The 21127-nt window shown below is 35.2% G+C and overlaps 1 protein-coding gene across 1 annotated transcript in view; it reads right to left on the bottom strand.

Annotated features, from left to right (window-relative positions):
- Positions 1-4760: 4760 nt before the first annotated feature.
- Positions 4761-21127, bottom strand: part of Vps4b (vacuolar protein sorting 4 homolog B) — a 34872-nt gene continuing 18505 nt past the window's right edge. Inside the window, exons 5-11 of the mRNA XM_026404636.2 lie at positions 19346-19465; positions 16418-16574; positions 15779-15927; positions 13290-13371; positions 11888-12107; positions 8698-8838; positions 4761-6226 (exon numbers count right to left, since the gene is read on the bottom strand). Of these exons, the coding sequence (XP_026260421.1) occupies positions 6125-6226; positions 8698-8838; positions 11888-12107; positions 13290-13371; positions 15779-15927; positions 16418-16574; positions 19346-19465 (971 nt within the window). The 3' untranslated portion in view covers positions 4761-6124. The remainder of the gene's footprint in view (positions 6227-8697; positions 8839-11887; positions 12108-13289; positions 13372-15778; positions 15928-16417; positions 16575-19345; positions 19466-21127) is intronic.

Raw genomic sequence — 21127 nt, 5'->3', positions numbered from 1 at the left:
CAGGAACTCCAATGGCTACTTGCATAACAATGTTAATAGCAATAGTATTCACAATAGCTAAAGGTGGAAAAACCCAAATGTGCACCTGCAGATAGATTCATAAACATAATATGGTACGTTCACACAATGGAATAGTATTCAGTCTTAAGAGGGAGTAAAATTCTGCCCCAAACTACAACATGACTGAAACATGAAGACATGATAGCAGTGAAACAAGCCAGACACTAAAGGCTGAATGTATAAGAGAAATCTTAGAATATTCAGCCTGCTGTGTCTGACTTACTTCACTTAGCACAATGTAGAAATAGAAAAATTCATAGAGTCAGAAAGTAGACTAGAGATTACCAAGGGCTGGAGAAGTGGGAAAGCAGGAGTCGGGGGGATATTGTTTAATAGGTACAGAGCTTCTGTTTGGGATGATGAGAAAGTTCTTGAAATGGTTAGTGCCGTTGGTTGAACAATGCTGTGAATGTACTTAATGCCACTAAACTGTACACTTAAAAACGGTTACAATGGTAAATTTTATGTTATGTATACATAATAAAAAAAACCCAAATGCCTAATTCATAACATTTAGAAAATAAAGAAAAAACTTAAATCCCTCTTAATTCAGTGTCAGAGAGGAGGGGTTGGGGGTAGAAGGCCATTTGCATTTGGCTCTGGACTTGCCTCAGGATACTTCTCCAGGTGACCTCATAATTCTTGGAAGGGTTTATTTAGATAATCATTTTTCCTCTGTATGTGAAAGTAGACAGGAATTTTTGTGCTCCCTTATAGCAGAATCACCTAAAAAAATACTTCCCTTTCTCATAGCTCTCCCTACCAACAAATCCTTGTCCCAAGTCACTGAAGAGATTAATGCTTTTGAGAGCAACAAGAGAGAAGGACATTCGAATGCAGGGAGGGGGACACAGGCCTCAACTCACCAGGGTGTTGATGATGGTCTAGGTCGAACCTATCAGTCCCCCTACCCTGGGGGCAGCAAGCTGGGCAGGTGGCTGAGCCCAGATAGGATGGCAGGCTTGGGCCTTGGCAGGCACTAAGCAGCTGCAGCCTTGACAGAGGTTCTTATGCTTCATTCCTGGTGAAAAAAGGGAATGCTGCGAGAGGCCTATGCACTTGCACAATAAAAACGTTGGTGACAGATTTGAGGGATCAGAAGTTTATCTCCCATTCTGGGGACCATAGAACACTCTTGGATTTTGGTACAATCCTTTGAGAAAGCAGAAGTCAAATAAAGATTAACAGACCTTTCCTGACAGCATGGCAGACCTGGATTTAGTGATAATGTAAAGGGATGATTTGAGGGAGCAGTCTACATCACTTTGAAGTTACTTGGGGAGTGCCCAAGACTTAAACATTCACTGTAAGCTGGAGACTCACCTAACAGTAAAACAAGAATTGTCAAAGTGTTTTATCTACTTTGTAGTCAAATCTAAAGTAGAAGGCATCTGGGAAAAGTAATGTTCTGTGTAAAAGAGGGGTGTGTGTGTATGTGTACTTTTTTTTTTTTTTTAAAGAGAGAGTGAGAGGAGGGAGAGAGAGAGAGAGAATTTTTTTTTAATATTTATTTTTTAGTTCTCGGCGGACACAACATCTTTGTTGGTATGTGGTGCTGAGGATTGAACCCGGGTCGCACGCATGCAAGGCGAGCGCGCTACCGCTTGAGCCACATCCCCAGCCCTGTATGTGTACTTTTAATAAGCTTCTAGAAATATTGCCCTGGAAAGAAATAGCTATTGACAGCTGTACCCACACTATACCTGTTAACCACTTGTAGCATCACCCTTCCCATTCCCATGTAGCTACTCTTCCATTTTAATATTTTCATTTAATAATCTCAAGCTTTTTTGCATGTCAATACTTTTTCATGTAATCACATTTTGTTTAATATGGTGTTTCAAAAGTTTTGTGATCTGAATTACAAAGTATGACATCTTAATTTTTTTTTTTTTTAGTTGTAGATGAACACAATGTCTTCTTTATTTATTTTTGTGGTGCTGAGGATTAAACTCTAGGCCTCATGTGCCAGACAAGCACTTTACCACTGAGCCACAACCCCAGCCCCACAAAGTATATTTTAGGCCTTTAAGAATGTGCTGATGATTTTATAAGTCTTTGGAAAACAGGACTGAAATATGCAAGTCTTACAGTTTTGGCAATCTTTCAAGACACAGCTATTCCAAAATCTAAAGTATCTACAGTGGAATATCTTATAGCCAAGAATGGTGTCTGATTGTAACAGAGGGAGCTCCATGACTTTGTTCACAGATTATTCACAGATCTGTGTTAAGTGTATGGGAAATGCAGAGATTCTATGTTTTCAAAACTGGCTCCATGCTTTGCCTCTTCCAAAATTGAAGTTCATTCTTCATTCCTTTTTTTAAATTTTTTTTTTTAGTTGTAGATGGACACAATATCTTTATTTTATCTATTTATTTTCTATGTGGTGCTGAGGATCAAACCCAGTGCCCCAGGCATACGAAGCAAGTTCACTACACTAAGCCACAACCCCAGACCATCCTTCATTCTTATTTAACCACATTTGCTTTGTGTGAGTATGTGTGTGCATACTTTTTGCTGAATAATTTCTAAGTAAGGTGAGAACAATCTTAGCATGGCAATTAATTCCTTAAGTGCATACTTCAGCATGGATCTCCTAAATTAAGGGCACAGCCCAACCAACACAATCAATGCTATTATCATGTCCAAGACAGTTCAGAACAATTCCATAATATTGTATCAGTCCATATTCATATTTTTTCACTTGCACCAAAATTCTTTTACCATTTTTTCCAAACTAGGATTTAATCAAGGTTCAAATATCCTGTTATCTTCAATTTCATTTAATCTAGGTGAGTAGAAGAGTACCTCAAGCTTTTCTTCTCCTAATGACATTGGCGTTTTCTATAAACCAGGCCAGTCATTTTCTAGAATGACCTGTTCTCTTTTGTCTGATTGCTTCCTTGTGGTGCTATAGATTTTTCTCTCCCCAGCATTTTCTGTAACTCAACAATTAGGACTACTGCTTGATTAGACACAGATTACACATTTTTGGTAAGAGAACTTCATGAAATGTATTTCATGTTGCATCTCACTGGGAAGCACATCCCTATCTTCCAACTCACATGCTCTTCCAATGTCATCTTGACATTCCTCCCAGGGTCCAGTGGGACCCTTGTCCTCTTCCCTTCAAATTGGGTGGGATTCTGTGATTATTTTAACCAACAGGCTTCAGCAGAAGTGACATTATGTGACTTTGTGAGGCTAGCTCACAGAGGGTGGTAACAGCTTGGCTTTGCTGCCTGGCACACTTGCTCCTGTACAATTGTCACAGCCACGAGACAGCAGCCTGACTGCCCTGAGGTCACCATGCTGTGTGGAAGCCCAAGCTCATCCATGGGGAGAAATCACTCCAAGAGGCCTTGAGCTGGGCTACCAGCTCCCAGAAGCTTGGCCCCTGCTATTCCAGCTCCTGCCAGTGTCTGAATGCAACTGGCAAGGGACTCCTAACTAGAACTGCCCAGCCCAGCCCTTCCTAAATCCCCAATCCACAGAAACTGACAGAAAATAATTGTTACTTTAAACCTAAAGTTTTGGGATGTCTTGTAATGCAGTGATATGAACCACAATAATTGGAGTTACCTGCATGTCTTCTTATACTCATCAGTTTTTTGCCAGACATTATTATTTCTGTTCCTTTCACCCGTCAAAAGCCTTGGTAAAGAGACTGGGTTGTGGTCTTCTCCAGGAACACTGTCACTTTGTGGGTGACTCTCCCATGATAAATCTGCTCCAGCATTTCTATTTCCTGAATATATCGAACACTTATATTGGTAGAGTGTCCACTGTCAGGTTCAGTTTCTTCAGCCAGTCAAGCCAACAATTAAAACCGCTCTTTCATTGATTGAGCCTATATTGGTATATTCAAATTTATCTGAAATTTGAAACTCAGATTCTGTGTGCCAACATAATCTGTTCTCACACATCTTCCAAAATCTCACAAACATATATTCCAGTACTAAAGTCTTGCTCTTTTCCTACTCATTTTTCCTGCTTTCACATAAAAACTTGGTAGATCTGTGAATTCAACTGATGTAATTTGGCAACCCTCAGGGCAAAATACTGTTTGGCTTTTGATGATTTTAGCACGGTGGCTGCAAGGAAGGTTTTTTAGCAGTTATATAAAATCCCTGGGGTTCCACTCCTGCACCTTGATCCCAACCAGCTGTCCTTGAAGTTCTCGTGCTTTTGCTTTGTCCTCACTGTACACTTGATTCCCTGACACTAGTGTTATTAGCTGTCTTGCAATTTACCAGATTACCACTAGCTGCTGCTGTTGGCTACAATCCTAGTTTGAATGGCTTGTCCTCTTTGTTATGTGTGCAAAATTGAAAAACCTGCGTGATAGCTCTGATATGCCAATGCTAGGTCAAGAGCCTATGCTTGCTGCCAAGTGATACAGAAAACAGGATCTCCGACTTAGGTTCCTGCAGTGCGTGGGAGGCCAGCGCATCACCAAACCAGGGAGGCAGTTTGGGTGAGCAGCACCTCTCTGAAGTATTTTCGTTTAAGAACTATCTTTGTGGTTCTGGTTTTCTGTCTTTTAAAAATATTTTGTCATTTTATAGGGTTCCAGAGGAGATTAATTCCTATGGTTAGCTGTCAATCTGTCCTTTTTTGGATCATGTTTTCTCCTATATAGAAGTTCCCCAAATAAAGATGCATACACAGAATATAGTCAATAGAGATTACATCAATTTACTTCACATAAGAACAGCGTATTTTGGGCCTATGATTTCTATTTAATATCAACAAAAACAATCTGTACAGAAAACCCAAAGGCATAATATGTAAAACCCATAGCATAATATGTAAAATGTGCAAAAATACTTTAAAACGCAAGTTACTATATAGCATTTGCAAGGTAGAATTTATAGTAACTAAGGAATCTACTTCATTCTAGCTAATTTAATAATCTTTTGCATGTATGATCAATGCAAATGTACAAGGCACAACTTAGTGTTGATGCTGAAATGTGTAACACATACCTTCAGAATATTTATTTGAAGATGATGGAAAAACATTATTATCATGTTTATATTTTATTATATGAACATCAGTTCATTTCTAAAGGTTCATAAGTGTTATACTGATAACATATATCTTTCCAGGAAAAACTGTTTCCTGAACTTAAAGGATGAAAGACAAGACCCCTGTTACTTTATATTTTTTAAAAAATTTATATATATATACATATATATGTACACACCCACATCACACACAGGAAACTTCCCATAATCCAAAGGGAGGCCACTTTCTTATTGGTAAAGATTCCCATTACAGTATTTCATGACAGTAATTTTAAAAATTCATACTTATTTGCCACCTGTTTTGGTCAATCTTGCTACAAAAAGATAATGGGATTGACAATTTTATTCTTCAAGGTAAAGACAATGCCTAATTTAGAAAGTCTTTCTCTTGAGAAAGCATAGTGAAAGGTATCATTTAGTTAAATACAAAAGCTTGCTTCCTTTAAAGAAATTACTTTAATCTATACAGAAAAAAAAATCAACCTATTAAAATCAATAAGAACACTGGCTATAACACAATTCAAAATCTTTCTAAACCAACCACAGTACTCTTTATTGTTTTATTGCCCATCCCTGAGAGTAAAGTTTCTATTATTTAAAATTTTTTAATGAAGTAAATTTTACATTGATAAGAATGTTCAACAATTTATTTTCAAAATATAAAGCCCTATTTCATTTTATTAAAAAAAAGTCAAACGTTCTTTGCTAAGTCCACCACTCATAAAAAATTCTAAATATTTGTGTCAATCAATGTTCAATATTCTTTTTAACGGGGAATTTCTAGTTTCATGCCAATTTACATTTTACTCATTTCCTTATAAATGCATTATTTTACAATTTTTGTTAGTTGGAGTATTTAATAAGTAATGGAGGAAAGTATAGTATAAAACTTAAAGGAATCTGAAGTGAGATGTATATTTCCCTGTAGTACAAGAGCTTAACTGGAAATAATCTGATGCCACCCAAGAAAGGCAAAAGTATCTATGAAAGAAAGAATACATATGGTAAACATCTTCCTTGTTGTCTTTGGTTTAGCCTTCTTGGCCGAAATCTTCTGTAAACTTCTTTAACTTCAACAAGTCATGTTCATTGACTGTAGGTTTTGTATTTGATAGCGACCGTAACATATCCGACTGTCAGGGAGAGGAATGAGAGGATGGTATTAATGACAGATCTAATAAACCAAACATCATGGAAGCATCATCATTATCGTTACCAACTTTAACCTAAGGTAAAATATGAATATACACAGTGCCATAAGCTACTGATGACAAGTTTCCCTATTCTTTCTGGAGAACATCTGAGATCATGTCATTCCTTGGTGTAGAAACTTTCAATTGCTTCCCTGGTCCTGATCTAACCCTCCAATGCTCCCAGATACCCATGAGAAGGACGACCCCATCAGCCTGGGTTTTAAGACTCTCTACACCTGGGTCAGGATGTAATTTCTGGCCTTAAGGTTTTCTTTAACAAGATATCAGTTCCCTCAGTATATACAAATTCAAAAGGAAGATAGTAGTTTACTACAGATCTCTCTTCAATCACTCTCTCTAAATATTCCTTATATCATCATATAACCTTATAAATTATTTTAAATCTTCCAATATAAACTATAGAAATGTTTTTTTGTAGTAAAATTATTACTACTTTTAAATTGCACTTACTGAATTTTACCACAAAAATACATTTCCGTAGGGCAGTCATTTGTACTTTAAGTGAAGCAGACTAATATTATTTCAAAATCAAGTAGCCAGAATTTTTAAAAATTACACTTAAGATCGAAATATAAGAAAATATGCTAATATCAGAGATACATTAAAAAACAAATTGTCTTGGCTGGGGATGTGGCTCAAGCGGTAATGCGCCTGGCATGCGCGGGGCACTGGGTTCGATCCTCAGTACCACATAAAATAAAAATAAAGATGTTGTGTCCTCCGAAAACTGAAAAATAAGTATTAAAAAAAATTCTCTCTCTCTTAAAAAAAAAAAAAAAAAAACCCCAAGCAAACAAAAAAAATTGTCTCTTATAAAACTGTGTAAGGAAAAGTGATGAAAAAGACCATTGTTAAGTTATTGTAAATTCTTCAAAGCTGTTGAACAGACTATAAAAACTTTTAATAGCAACACATCAAAGATTCAAACAAAAAAGGATTTCTGAACAACTTTGCAGATAAGCATAATTAACACATACATATATGTACACAAACATGTATGTGCATATGTCTACATTGTCTGTTATGTCTGTCTATATATCATGAAAGTTTCTTCTAAGTTACTGTTAAACCTATCATAATGCTCCTTTAGCTGAAGCAGAAAATTTTGAAAAATTCATCAATAAGAAAACAAACAATAATGAACATAACTTTTCAATAACCCTAAGTTCTCTAAAAATATACCTTATAAAAATCATTTTAATTCCTGCACCAAAAACTAAAGAAATATACTTTTTGTGGTTAAAACTGTTTAGGCAATTAAATTTTTTTAAAGAAAAAGAGTTAAAAATGTTCAGTTAAAATTTTTTTTTTTAGAATATTTATTTATTTATTTGTGTGTGAGAGAGAGAGAGAGAGAGAGGAGAAAGAATTTTAATATTTATTTTTTAGTTTTCGGCAGACACAACATCTTTGTTTGTATGTGGTGCTGAGGATCGAACCCGGGTGGCACGCATGCCAGGCGAGCGCGCTACCGCTTGAGCCACATCCCCAGCCCCCAGTTAAAATTTTTAAAATCTCTATTATTTATACTTCTCATGGAGCCTTGAGAAGTAAAACAGAAAAATACCCATTATAAATACTATAATTAACATTTCTGGTTATTTTGAAAAATGTGAGTCTTAAAAATAATTTATATACTATATATGAGCTTTTTGGGGGATGATCCAGCTTTAAGACCTATAAAATCAGAGAACTGTAGTTTTAAAAGTAGGCTTTTTGCCCACAGCATAACCCAAGTGACTATGATCCTAGAGACTAAGCAGGCTGAGGCAAGAGAATCTCAAGTTAGAGGCCTGCATGGGCATCTCAGCGAGACTCCCTTTCAAATTAAAAAACCAAAAGAGCTGGGGGCATTTAGCTCAGTGGTAAAGCATTCCTGAATTCAATCCTCAGTACCAAAACAAAACAAACAAAAAGCAGCTTTTTCAAAAAAAAAAAAAAAACAAAAAAAAAAAGCAGCTTTTTCACTTAAAGTTCATGTCCCAAGAAAATATTTTAAAGATAATCATTTTTATATTTTAAGTTTGATTAAGGTCGATTATTGCCGATCGTGGTGGCACAGGCCTGTAATCCGAGCAGCTCGGGAGGCTGAGGCAGGAGGATTTGAGTTCAAAGCCAGCCTCGGCAACTTAGCAAGGCCTGAGCAACTCAGTCAGACCCTATCTCAAAATAAAATATTTTTTAAAAAAGGGCTGGGGATGTGGCTCAGTGGTTAAGTGCCTCTGAGTTCAATATCCAGTACCAAAAAAACAAAACCAAAAAACGTAAATTATCTTTATAATTTTTATAATAGTATTAAGTAAACGAGCTTAAACATACTAACATTTCTAGCAAATTTTATACAATATAATGTTTTAAAATATTTCTTAAGAACAAATAAAATTTCAAACCATGGAAACAACTGGTTCCAGAAGTTTATCTCCAGGGACATCCATCCATGTCATTTCAATGGCACCGGGATCGCCTGGAGAGCACGGTGTCAGCAGATCATCTACAATGCTGTTAGGATCAGCTTGGGAAGGTCCACGAACCTGTAAGAAACCACCAATTGAAACATTTACTTGAACAAATTAAATAAAAATCAAGACTTAGGTCACTAACAGGAAAACTAAAAGTGTATTAATATTTTTTTATGTTGCATTAAAATTTTTACTTTAGGACAGATTTTGGCTGATTTAAATTTTTTTCTTGACTTCTTCAGTCTGAAATTACTGAATCTTTTGTCTCTTTTAACAAAACCTTTTCCAAATATAAGTACAAAATCAAATGCTAACAATTTCTGATACATAACTTGTTAAAATAAAATTTTAACAATATCCAGAAAATGAACCATTGTGACATAGAGTCACATGAAACTATTCAGATAGCAATAGATTTGCATCAAATTGGGGTTGCTTTCATGTATGTCTTATCATGATCAACTTTTAAGTATTATTTTAGGATTGGTGCAGGTGCGGAGAAATACGCATTCTCAGTTTACTTATGTATATTCGACTGTCTATCTTTCCTTTTCCAAATTTCAGCTGCATGAAGTCAGAAGTATTTTTCCTTTTCAGCTGCTGTACCTTCTTCTAACTCTGAGCCCAGATTTACACTTTAGACATATGATTAAGTAAATTAATAAAAGGGCAAACCAATTCTTGCTAATTGAAATAGTTAGCCTTAAAAACAGAGAAAATGATGGCCAAGAAATATATGAAAAAATCTTTAGCATCAGTAGCAGTTAGGTAAATGCAAATCAAAACTACACTGATCTCACTTCAGTCTGACTAGCAATTATCAAGAATACAAATAATAACAAGTGTTAGTGAGGATGTGGGGGAAAAAGTATACTCATATATTGTTGGTGGGACTGCAAATTAGTGCAACCACTCTGGAAAGCTTGTGGAAGATTCCTCAAAAAAGTAGGACTGGAACCACCATATGACCCAGCTGTCCTACTCCTTGATATATATATCCAAAAGATCTAAAGTCAGCATACTTCAGGGATACAGCCACATTAATGTTTATAGCAGCAAAATTTATAATAGCCAAGCTATGGAACTAACCTAGATGCCCTTCAACAGATGATTAGATAAAGAAAATGTGGTACATATACATATTGGAATATTACTCAGCTATAAAGAATAATGAAATTATGGAATTTGTTGGTAAATAAATAGAACTGGAGACTGTCATGCTAAGTAAAATAAGCCAGACCCAAAAAGTCAAAGGTTGAATGTTTTCTCTGCCACGTAGAAACTAGTTTAAAATAAGGTAGCGGTGGGGGGTGGGGAGAGGTTTGGGGGAGTTAAAAAAAAAATCAGTGGACTAGATTGCAGGCGGGCAGGGACCAAGTAAGTGGAATGAATCTAAATTAACTTTCTTATGTACATATATAAATATACCACAGTGAATCTCACCATCATGTATGTCCATAAGACACTAACTAAAAATACACAAACAATAAAAAAAAAAAAACCCCAACAACCCTTTAAGTACATAGCACAAAGATCAGTAGAGCAAAGGAAAGAGAACTAGGCAGTGGAGGGTGGGGGAGGCAAGGGAAAGGGGGAGTACTGGGGACTGAATTAGAGCAATTTATATTCCATGCCTTTATAATAATGTTAAAATGAATCCGAATGTTAAAAAAAGAACCAAGTGGGGGGAACCCAGTGGAAAATATGGAGCCACAGAGATATCTACTGTAGTTGGTGATCCAAAGCCCCAGTGTTAAAACCAATCTGGGTGCTTCACTTTTATGCTACCAACAAGGACCTTTCTTCATGGTTATATGTCCTGACCCTGGTAGTTAAGACATAAAATGGAGTGATAAATTCTGGATAAAAATTTATTGTTTCCAAATGTCAAAGAGAATTTAAAAGAAATATAATGGCTGTGGCATCAACTTAATCCTGAGCTTACTATATTTCTTGGTAAAGAAATGGCTGAAGAAGATAAATAGGTAGCACAAACAGTGTTTTATGAATATTATTTCATTTTATTCTCACAACAGCACTTCAATGTTTATCTCCATTTTAGATAAATGAGACTTAAATAGGTAAACCATGATTCCTGGCTTTAAGTTAAAATTTTAATTCAAGCTCTAACTTTAAAAAGAAAAACTTTAGTATGGTATATTGATCTTATATACTGTGTGATTACTTTTCTAATAGTTTATTTATACACACACACACACACACACACATACATATATAAACTGTCACATATACTACTATGAGTAACACTAGATATTACTACCCTCAAGCCTCAAGATGGCTGGACTGAGTTACCTAGTCCACTGTTACTTAAGTCAGGATCTCAAGACCAGGTCTTTTTACAACACTGTTTTCTTAGCCATCTATGCTCCAACTTCCTCAAGCAGGTAGAAAAGTGCATGGCAGGACAGCAAAATGGTTGTGATTTCAGTACACTTTATACTTAGAAACAGATCACACCTCTGCCCCATTTTGGTTGTAATACATTAGACAAACTGTGTTAGATCCAAGTAACAGATGAATGGCTATGTGCACCTCTTTGTTTTTGTGAGGACCAAATGAAATAATAAGAATAGAGTGCAGTGCCAGACAATGGGAATATCTAATAGACATGAGCTTGTATTATTGTTCTTCAGGTATAAATGTACCAATTCTGCTCAAGGTTTTTCTAGCTACATCAGCAGCAGCCTTACAACTATATAAATTTGTACACCTATGTCTAAATTATATGGAGAAATTTCAAGTTATTACTTAGAAAATCTTAAGTCACTTTAGGACTATCCATGGTTATTTTTTTTTAAATTTTAATATTTATTTTTTAGTTATCGGCGGACACAACATCTTTGTTTGTATGTGGTGCTGAGGATCGAACCTGGGCCACATGCATGCCAGGCGAGCGCGCTACCGCTTGAGCCACATCCCCAGCCCTATCCATGGTTATTAATAAACTTTATTGGAGAACTTATTTTCAACACAACAAAAAAAGTCTATTCTATAAACCCAATTATTATATTATTATACAACACTGAACTCTAACTCCTCTGAAGACAAACTAATGATGGTCTTGAAACTTCACTTATAAAATACATGAAAAGTTATTTACCTTTTTGAAATGCGTAGCTGACTGCACTTTTCTAACAGGTTGCATAAGTGCATCACGTACAATGACGCTTATATCTGCTCCTGAGTAGCCTTCGGTTTTCTTCCCAAGATCTCGGAAGTCAGCTTCCGAAAGGCTATTTTGAGTGGTGCCCAAGTGTAGTTTAAACATTGCTGCTCGGGCATGGGCTTCCGGCAAAGGAATATAAATTCGTTTCTCAAATCTTAAAAAAAATAATATCAAGGATATTAAAACATATACTAATTTTAACTGAAAATTAGGGTTTTTTCAAGAAGAAACAGATATTTAACATTCTCAGTTATACTAACTGGAACAATGTGCCAGACTTAAACATGCATTTAGGTTAAATAAAGGACACATTTAAAAAAACAAAGTAAAAGTAAAATAGCTAGGAAACCAGTTTGGAATCTTTCTCATACAATTTTTGGGTAATTTTGGCCATAATGTTTACATGCCTGGAATTCACTGATTTTGTATACTGGGGATTGAACACAGGGGCTCTTTACCACTGAAGTATATTGCCAGTACTTTTTATTTTTGGGACAGGCTAAGTTTCTGAGGCTGGCGTTTAACTTGCAATCCTCCTGACTCAGCCTCTGGAACTGCTGGGATTACAGGTGTGTGCCACTGCACCAGGCTTATTATATGCCTGGAATTCATGACCTAAAAAGATATATCCTACAGAATAATATTTCTAAAAAAATTGTTATTTGATCTCTTGATCAAAGAATTAATGCATAATAAAACAGAGATAACAATTTTCTAAATTTAAAATAGTAAAATTAGTCAAACTCTTACAGAATAAACATTATATAACATGTCTGCTTTATTATAATGAGTATATTCAAAAATCTTATATCATAAATAACAAATACTATGCTTTTATTAATAGTCATTTTGCATACTTAGAATTTCAGTATTTGGAGATAGGGAGAAAGTGATGAAGGACAACTTAATTGGTCTTTGTAGACTTTTCTCCTTTAGGTAACTCTCCATGGCTATGAGATTTTAAAAGTTACTTTTAAAAGTTACTTTTAGAGATGGGTTTGGAATCAGGCTATTTTTCAAAAGTACCTAACATATTTCCTTTCTTGGTACTGACTGGTAATCTAGCATATTGGCAAATCAAACCATGAATGGGATAAATGTGGCAAGGACTGAAGTGCTCTTTTTTTTTTTTACCATGCACAATTAAATTCAAGGGAGTTATGAAGCAGTGAAAAGTGAAGTCTTCCTACCTTCCCTATAACTGAATTTTCATATTCAACTTAACAATTACTGACTTAATTTTTCTTTTACTAAAAAATCTACTTATGTTATTTGTACTTGTATAATAATCATTATATAAAGATTTTATATGAAGGATTTTCACTGAATGTCATACCTTCGTCGAATGGCAGAATCCAGAACCCAGGGTATATTTGTAGCTCCCAGAACCAAAATTCCATCATTGTCCACACCAACCCCTGTATTAAAATAGGTAATATTTTAACTAATTGGGTCATTATGGTGTTTTTAAAAAACTGTCTGTATGTTCTGTTAAGAAATGTAGTGATTCAGCATTGAAGTGCCACATCTTGAGTCTCTCTGAAAAACCATCTATGCTCAATCAAATGTCATATTAGTATAATATAATGCAAATATTCCCAAAAATCAAACCTCCTAGATTACAGATGAATACTTTTCCTTTTTTGTTTTGTTAATTTCTCCCACTTTTTAAAAATTTATGTATGACAGCGAATGCATTAAAATTCTTTTTTTTTTTTTTAAATATTTATTGTTTAGTTCTCGGCGGACACAACATCTTTGTTGGTATGTGGTGCTGAGGATCGAACCCGGGCCGCACACATACCAGGCGAGCGCGCTACCGCTTGAGCCACATCCCCAGCCCACATTAAAATTCTTATTACACATATACAGCACAATTTTTCATATCTCTGGTTGTATACAAAATATATTCAAACCAAATCGTGTCTTCAATCATGTAATTTGAATAATAATGATCATCACATTCCATCATCATTTATAATCCCGTGCCCCCTCCCTTCCCCTCCAACCCCTCTGCCCTATCTAGAGTTCATCTATTCCTCCCATGATCCCTCTCCCTATCCCACTATGAATCAGCCTCCTTATATCAAGGAAAACATTCGGCCTTTGGTTTTTTGGGATTGGCTAACTTCACTTAGCATTATCTTCTCTAACTCCATCCACCTACCTGCAAATGCCATGATTTTATTCTCTTTTATTGCTGAGTAATATTCCATTGTGTATATATGCCACATTTTTTTTTATCCATTCCTCTATTGAAGGGCCTCTAGGTTGGTTCCACAGTTTAGCTATTGTGAACTGTGCTGCTATAAACATTGATGTGGCTGTGTCCCTGTAGTTTGCTGTTTTTATGTGCTTTGGGTATAGACTGAGGAGAGGGATATCTGGGTCAAATGGTGGTTCCATTCCCAATTTTCCAAGAAATCTCCATACTGCTTTCCATATTGGTTGCACCAATTTGCAGTCCCTCCAGCAGTGTGTGAGTGTACCTTTTCCCCCATATCCTTGCCAATACTTATTGTTGTCTATATTCATAATAGCTGCCATTCTAACTGGAGTGACATGAAATCTTAGAGTGGTTTTGATTTGCATTTCTCTAAACGCTAGTGATGATGAACATTTTTTCATATATTTGTTGACTGATTGTATATCATCTTCTGAGAAGTGTCTGTTCAGGTCTTTGGCCCATTTATTGTTGGGTTATTCATTTTTTGGTGTTTAACTTTTTGAGTTCTTTATATACCCTAGAGATTAGTTCTCTATCTGATGTGTGAGGGGTAAAGATTTGCTCCCAAGATACAGGCTCTCTATTCACCTCACAGATTCTTCTTTTTTTTTTTTTAAAGAGAGAGACACACACACAGAGAGGGGGGGGAGGGAGGGAGGGGGAGGATGAGAATTTTTTAAAAATATTTATTTTTAGTTTTTGGCAGACACAACATCTTTGTTTCTATGTGGTGCTGAGAATCGAACCCGGGCTGCACGCATGCCAGGCGAGCACACTACCACTTGAGCCACATCCCCAGCCCCAGATTGTTTCTTCTGCTGAGAAGAAACTTTTTAGTTTGAGTCCATCTCATTTACTGATTCTTGATTTTAATTCTTATGCCAAAGGAGTCTTATTAGGAAGTTGGGCCTAATCCCACATGATGGAGATTAGGGCCTACTTTTTCTTCTATTAGATACAGGGTCTCTGCCAGATCTTATACTATACTATAGAGTAATAGTAACAAAAACAGCATGATATTGGCACCAAAACAGACTGGTAGACCAATGGTACTGAATAGAAGATAGAGAGACTAACCCACAAAATTACAATTATCTTATATTAGACAAAGATGCCAAAAACATGCATTGGAGAAAAGATAGCCTCTTCAACAAATGGTGCTGGGAAAACTGGAAATCCATATATAACAAAATAAAATTAAACCCCTATCTCTCACCATGCACAAAACTCAAGGGCTGGGATTGTGGCTCAGTGGTAGAGCACTTGCCTAGCACATGCGAGGCCCTGGGTTCAATCCTCAGCACCACATAAATGGAACAAAGACTTAGGCATTTATATTCTTTCCAAAATATTTCCTTGACTGATATTGTTCCTGGTATAAGTGTATACATTATTATCTGCTATTTCAATTAATTGAGTCCTATAAGATAATTACAACTGGTTAAAAATTATGTATGCATATGAAAACAATCAGAATGAAAAATGGCATAATGAAAGAATGTTAGAAAGAAGAAATTCTACTTAAATTTATTGCCCACTGTTGTTCTAATAATGGTTATATAATAGACAGAAGCTATTTTGAAAATCAGCATTACTACCTTGCATTTGAACCAGGAACTCAGTCTTAATTCTTCGTGCAGCTTCACTTTCATTTTCACTTCTTGAACCGCAGAGAGAGTCAATTTCATCAATGAAAATAATAGAAGGCTTGTTCTCTCTGGCAAGCTGGAATAAGTTCTTAACTAGTCTAAAAACAAAAATTTTCAGAATCTAAAAAACTAATATGAGACTAAAGCAAAGCAATATACCAAAGCTACAAGAATGCAATAGCTAGATAATTCATTTTACAATTTTTACTAATCACTTTTTCTGATAATTCTTAATTATGGAATGATGCATTATGAGACTAACTCTTTTTCTGTTGGAGGGGGCACTGGGGATCGAACTCAGGGATATTCAACCATTAAGCCACATCCCCAACCCTATTTTGTATTTTATTTAGAGATGGGGTCTCACTGAGTTGCTTAGTGCCTCGTTTTTGCTGTGGCTGACACTGAACTTGCAATCCTCCTGACTCAGCCTCCCCAGTGGCTGGGATTACAGGCATGTGCCACCGTGCCCAGCTGACCACTACATTATGTTGCTTCTCTGAATATCTACTAATGATATAATTTTACAGATTGATATAGTAACTAAGAGGCAAAGAAAAAACTAAAAAAACTTGATTTACTACTTACTTTTCACTTTCACCTAGCCACTTAGAAACAAGGTCAGAGGAAGATATTGAAAAAAATGTTGAGTTGTTTGCTTCTGTTGCTACAGCTTTGGCTAAATAGGATTTTCCTGTTCCAGGTGGGCCAAATAATAGGATTCCTCTCCAAGGGGTCCTTTTGCCTAAAATTTGATTAGAAAAATAATGTGAGAATTCCAAGACCGTTACTCAGTTACTATAGACAATACTTATACTGAAGATGATGTGAAAAGGTTTTCACTCTAAACTTGTAAGCATAAAAAGGTATTTTAAAATAAATCAATCTGACGTAAGTGTGTCCTAAATGCATTTGCTTTTTCTAGAGACTACTTTGTCAAAAGTGTATTTACACTAATATAAACCTAGTAAGAATGTCATTTGATTGCTCATTCATTTGACCAATATGTACTGAAAATCAGCATGTGCAAGACAGAAGGATCTCTACCTATGCAGGCTTCAAGTCTAGTGGGGAAGAGAGTCCGGCTAGAGGTCATTTTCTGACTATCTGCTGTGTGCACTGCTCAGCACCTAGATATTGCAGGAAACTGCATCCATAAAGGAAGGGCAGCTGGAAAGAATTTTTTAAAAATATGTATGACCTTTGGAGTAATGAACCTAACAGTTTAGATGATTTCAAAGTTTTGCTGAATTTTTGAATCCATAGGGAAGGTAAGATAGGTATTATAACTGGTGGTTGGAGAATGATATGGGAGCTCTAATTTTAAACCTAGTTTCGTTACAATGTAACAAGGGAACAAATCAATCTTTGTGCTTCAATTTTGCTAATACGAAATTACAATGCTGCCTAAAGTAAACCAAGCTGTTATAGCTGGCAATAAAATATCAAATACACATTAAAATACTACTAGGTATACAAACGTGGATGGACACACAGTGTCTACCAGAATGATGTGTAGATCACTAACAAAATGTAAACATTATTTGGGAGGATGAGGTGGAAGAATAACAAGTTCAAGACCAGCCTTGACAACTTAGTGACACCCTTTCTCTAAATAAAAAAAAAAAACCAATAGGACTAGGGATATAGCACAGCAGTAAGATACCCCTGGGCTCAATCTCAGCATTAAAAACAAAACCCCCTAAATATTATTATCTTTGTTATAAAAAACTTAGTTTTTACTTGAATTCTATTTTCCTTTTTTTTTTTTTTTTTTTGGTGGTTCTGGGAATAAACCCAGGGGTGCTTTATCATTGAGCTACATCCTCAGCCCTTTTTATTTATTTTGAGACAGGGTCTCACTAAATTATGGAGGCTGGTCTCAAACTTGTGATCTTCCTGCCTCAGACTCCTGAGTTGCTGGAGTTATAGACATGCGCCACCATGCCAGGTTTCCTCTTTTCAATATACGAAAATTAGTCAAGTGTTCCCTGACCAGAGCACAAATACCACTGATATCAGATGAAATACTGCACAGTGGTATACAAATACTTTTTAAATATAATTATCTTTTTAATGTGTTAGATACTTTTTTTCATTTATAGTAGACAGAAACGTCTTTAATGTCACTCAGCAAAAGTAAGTAAGGTGATTTAAAGTTCAAATACAGACAAAGTAGTCTATACTATTAAAAGTCAAGAGAGACTGCTGACCTCTGGAGAGGACAGAAGCAGAGGGCAAACACTGAGCTACTGACAATATAACATTTCTCATGCTGGGAATGAGTACATAGGCATACTAACTTTGTGATAATTAAAGAAGCTGAACACTTACGGGTTCCTTCATGTCTCTCTGTATTTATGTCATACTTTAATAAAAAGCTTGTTCTAAAAAGTGAGCAATTTAAAAAAAATATTTTTAAAATAATAATGATACACATACATGGAAAAATTCATGAAGATGATACACAAATGACTCACGTTTGGGCAACACTGGCAAAGTAACATAACAGAAAATGACTTCAACCACAATTTTGTACCTTTATAGCACTATGTTGCCAACTTATACTGTGTGTCTCGTGTTCCTGAAGTTAGGCTGTAAGGTGCACCCCGAAGCTAGGTGGACAACGCGAGGCCCACAGGTGCTTTGCTTTCTTCATCACTGCTCTATGCGACTTCACTGTCTGGACCTGTTCAGTTTGAGGCCAACATCACAGATTTGCTTTCTATATAAACCAGCTTGTTTTCAAAAGGAAACACCTCTGCTAGACGTTGGACTGTGGGTGTAGCCATATCATAGACACAGGTCATCAGTCACAAAAGGGATGATCTGAAGGCAAGGTTAGCACAGACAGGACACTGACTACCTGAGCCAGAGCTTGAGTTTTCTCCAGATGGTGGCTAAGCAACACTCTGATAATGAACTGTCCCTTTGTCCCTAGAGGATATGTACTTCACCTGAAGCTGTGAAGTTAATTCTTCACTTTTTAAGAAATGGAAATACTCTTTAAAAACTAAAGCATGACTATTGCAAAAAATTCAGATGAAAGACAAAACAAAATGTAAAAATCATCTATAATTTTACCTCATTAGCAAACATAAAGTCAACCACTTCTTAGCATACCCATTTATTTAATAAACAAGGAACCATACTATATGCATTTTATAACTTGTTTTTTGATCTTATAGATGTAGACATCCTTCAATTAATTATAGTACAGATTTAAATTTATTAACAGATATACACTATATTTTAGTGAATTGTATTCCACTGAATGTTAGTAATTTGCCTTTTGCCCTATTGATTGATATATAGATTGTTCTCCTTAAGCATAGTTACATATAAGAAATAAAACATCTTTGTGTATACATGTATCACTGCCGTATAACTATCAGAATTTAAGATAAAAATTCATGATATGGTGACAAGAATTCACAATGTTTTTTATACCTTAGTCACTAATGCCTTCTTTTAAAAAAAAATCGCCAGATAAAATTTAATTAAAAGTCATCTCACCTGTAAAAAGATGAGGAAATTTAATCGGCAATATCACAGCCTCTTTAAGTGCTTCTTTTGCTCCTTCAAGACCAGCAACATCACTCCAGTTCACATTTGGTCGCTCTATAACAATGGCACCTACAAAATTATGTCATCTTTAAATTAATCTTATCAAAGCTGGAAAATAGCATGAAATAATGTTAAAAGAAATGCATTATATATCTGTCTGAAAAAGTTCTGTGTACTAAAAACTATAAAATCATATACTCAATGTCATAAACTAAAAAGAAAAAGATTTAAAATATTATTTCAGGAAAAAAGAAGAAAAAAGATTCAAAAAAATATTATACTATGAAATTTATCAGCAAACCATTAAATTAAAAGATGGGAAAAAACCTTCATCTATGAAAGAATGTCATGACTCTTTAAAAATGGAATGAAAAAGTAGTAACTGTTGGGAGTAGTCAGCAGGAGTAAGAAACCTGGGTAAGTGGCTAGATAACCTAGGGTAGGACACTTATCTACTTCTGCTTCCTTATTTGTTGAAATAATACTACCTGCCCAACTTAGGTTAGTGTAACCTAAAATTCTTAGGTTAGTGTAAGAATCAAGTGACAATGAATATTAAGAGTGTTTGGAAAAGCACCAAACACCACATAAAGTGGTTATAATATTTGACTACATTATTTCTGGAGCATCAAGTGTACTTGGTTCAATGGGGGTTGATTTACTATTTCTCATGAACCAAAAGAGAAGTGATCTAATGTTCTCTTCAACCACAGAGAGAAAAATACACTTAATAACTTTAACTGAAGACTAACAGAAGGGAGAAGGAAAGGAGGACAGAAAGGGATGGAATGGAAGCAGAAGTGGATGATGGAAAAGAGAATGTGTATCTTAATAGATCCACAGTACTTTTCTGAGATTTCACATGTGGCTTCTAAATAGACCTAGTTATAATTTTTGTAAATTAACAAAGTTACTTGAATAATTTTATTTGCTGAATGCAATATATTCAAAAGCCATAGCAACTGTTGCAGGAAGACTCCAAGAAGACCTTTTAATACAGTTTACTGGCAAAATTTTCTAGTTATCTTTCATCAAAAGCTTTTCCAATTTTCTAGTTTATAGAAATTGCTCAACTCTACACTTTTTACTAAGCAGCCTGTTCTAAGATGACATTTAGTTGTTTTAAGTATAAGAAAACACTATCACTTACACAATTTACTGGTTAGGGAATTAGTTTCATAAGTCATTTCTGCTTGTTAGAAAATATTAACTATTATTCTAAGACCATTTGGCAACTTTCCTAATTATGAAAATCTTTGTCAGACTAAAATTAAATGAAATCATAAACACTTCTGCATATAAAGCTTCACTTTTTCTTTCATGCTCCACTAAGATTAGTAATTCCACAGAAGAAAATACCTACATCATATAATAAGATTTTATGTTATACAAAAGCAAATTTACTTTATATATGTGAATCATCTAGCTAACTAAGATTTTGTGCAATTTTAAAAATACGAAAAACTTACTTTCACATTTAATTAATACCTTTGTCCTCAAAATTTAAAGGTGACTTTAGAATGTTTACTGATGAAAACATATATATCAAGAGTTAATGGTTTGTAAAACTAAAAAGGGGGGGGACTGGGGTTGTAGCTCAGCGGTAGAGTGCTTGCCTTGCATGTGTGAGACTCTGGATTCAATCCTCAGTACCACATAAAAATAAATAAGCAAAATAAAGGTATTGTGTCCATCTGCAACTAAAAAAAAAAAAAAAAAAAAAACCTAAAA

The sequence above is a fragment of the Urocitellus parryii genome, chromosome 13 (assembly GCF_045843805.1).
Source record: "Urocitellus parryii isolate mUroPar1 chromosome 13, mUroPar1.hap1, whole genome shotgun sequence".
Classification (NCBI taxonomy): Eukaryota; Metazoa; Chordata; class Mammalia; order Rodentia; family Sciuridae; genus Urocitellus; species Urocitellus parryii.
This window is presented reverse-complemented; position numbering and strand designations above follow the sequence as displayed.